The following is a 1,535-nucleotide window of genomic DNA, read 5'->3' as shown; positions in this document are numbered from 1 at the left end:
CTGTGTATACTCATGTATATACTCCTGTGATACGACGGCCAGAGCCCCCCGCAGCCCTTCGAGCAGGGCAGCGCCAGCAGCAGCCGGCCCGCCACGCCGGCCCCGGGGAGGAGACCGGAAGGCCCGTACGCGGGGCCCTTGTAGGGAGGAGCCCCAGGCAGACCGGAGCCCAGGCGGGTACGGAAGCTGCTTGCATGCGTTACTAATACAGACAAATGTGATCAAGCCACTTACCTACTGAACTGCTACTGTTGCCTGAAAAAAATGTGATTTTTATTCTGCTTGTATTTAAAATTTATGAAGGAAACAAATGCATTCGTTATACTGTAAACCGATTAGGCCACTGGCGACCTAGTTGCGAGAAAGGTCCCAGGGGCTCCTTTTTGATATTCGAGAGGTTAGTCTCCAAGTTGTAGCTCCTCTTCCCCCGCGTGGGGAGGGGGTGAGAGGCCCCCAGGCCCCGGTGCCTGGCTCTGCCGGCCTCCCACTCCCGCCTCCCTCCCCCTGCCCGGGATGAGGCCGGGGGCCTGTGGGGTGGGAACACGCGCTTTGGGGTCCTCGGTCCTCACGCCTGGGGACGGGGACCCCCCCACCCCTCTGGGGCTACGGGCCAGGGCTAGGCCCCCAGGGGCCAAATCCCCGTTTTACCTTCTTCCTGAGACTGGGGGAGCAGGTCTGCCAGGTCCACCGTGTGTGGGGGGTGTGGGTGTGTGTGTGCAGAGCATGCGTGTGTGTGTGTGTGTGTGTGTGTGTGCGCGCGCAAGGGCGGTGGTGACGGCTCCGCGGTAGGCTGTGCTAGTCCATGTGTGTGAGAGGAAGTGGTCTTGGCTGTGTCTGCTCTCCTGCCCCGCGCCCCAGGGCCTGACCCCCGCAGCTCCACGGACCCTCAGTCCACCTGGGACCCAGGGCCCGGGCCGCCCAGCACCCCCTGGTTCCTGCCTGGCCGCCCACTGCCCCGTGGGGTGGGGCCACTGCCCGTGGTGCAGCCCTCGCAGCCCTCAGCCACGTTGGGTTTATGTTTGCTTGTTTATTCGTTTTCGTCTTAATTCAGATCTATTTCATATTTGGTTTGGAAACTTTCAGACACAAAAGAACAAAAAAAAATTAAGAGAGGCTGGGGTGTCCCTGCCCCGACCCACCTCGGCTCTGGGGGGGTCTGTGTCCCAGACCCCAGGCTGGGCCCCACTCACCCCTGTGGAAGGGCAGCCAGGGTGAGGAGGAAGGGAACTGGGGGCCAGGTGGGCGCTGGGCTCCCCACATGTGCTCAGAGGCCCAGGGTGCACGGACCTCCGAGGCTATGGGTAGGTGGGCACTGGGCACAGGCCTGAGCGGAGGCGGTTTGCAGGCGCAGAGGTTCTGGAATGCTTCAGGGCAGAGGGTGTTGACGGGGGTTGGGGGCCAAGGGCTTTGTTGGTTTGAGGCTGGAAAGCTCACTGTGAAGTTTCATTGCTGTTTGAGGGAAGGGGCACAGGCTGTCCCAAGTGCTCCCATCCAGACACCAAGGGGCCGCCCCCCACCTAGTCCCAGGTGGCCCC

The 1,535-nt window shown here is 62.2% G+C and overlaps 1 protein-coding gene across 1 annotated transcript in view; it reads left to right on the top strand.

Annotated features, from left to right (window-relative positions):
• The window catches only part of LOC104994206, a gene marked incomplete at both ends in the record, with an annotated part of 15,417 nt that overhangs the window by 8,098 nt on the left and 5,784 nt on the right, over positions 1-1,535 (top strand). The window contains one exon of the mRNA XM_010847708.1: positions 859-1,006. Within this exon, the coding sequence (XP_010846010.1) occupies positions 859-1,006 (148 nt within the window). The remainder of the gene's footprint in view (positions 1-858; positions 1,007-1,535) is intronic.

The sequence above is a fragment of the Bison bison genome, unplaced genomic scaffold, assembly GCF_000754665.1.
Source record: "Bison bison bison isolate TAMUID 2011002044 unplaced genomic scaffold, Bison_UMD1.0 scf7180017849708, whole genome shotgun sequence".
Lineage (NCBI taxonomy): Eukaryota > Metazoa > Chordata > Mammalia > Artiodactyla > Bovidae > Bison > Bison bison.
This window is presented reverse-complemented; position numbering and strand designations above follow the sequence as displayed.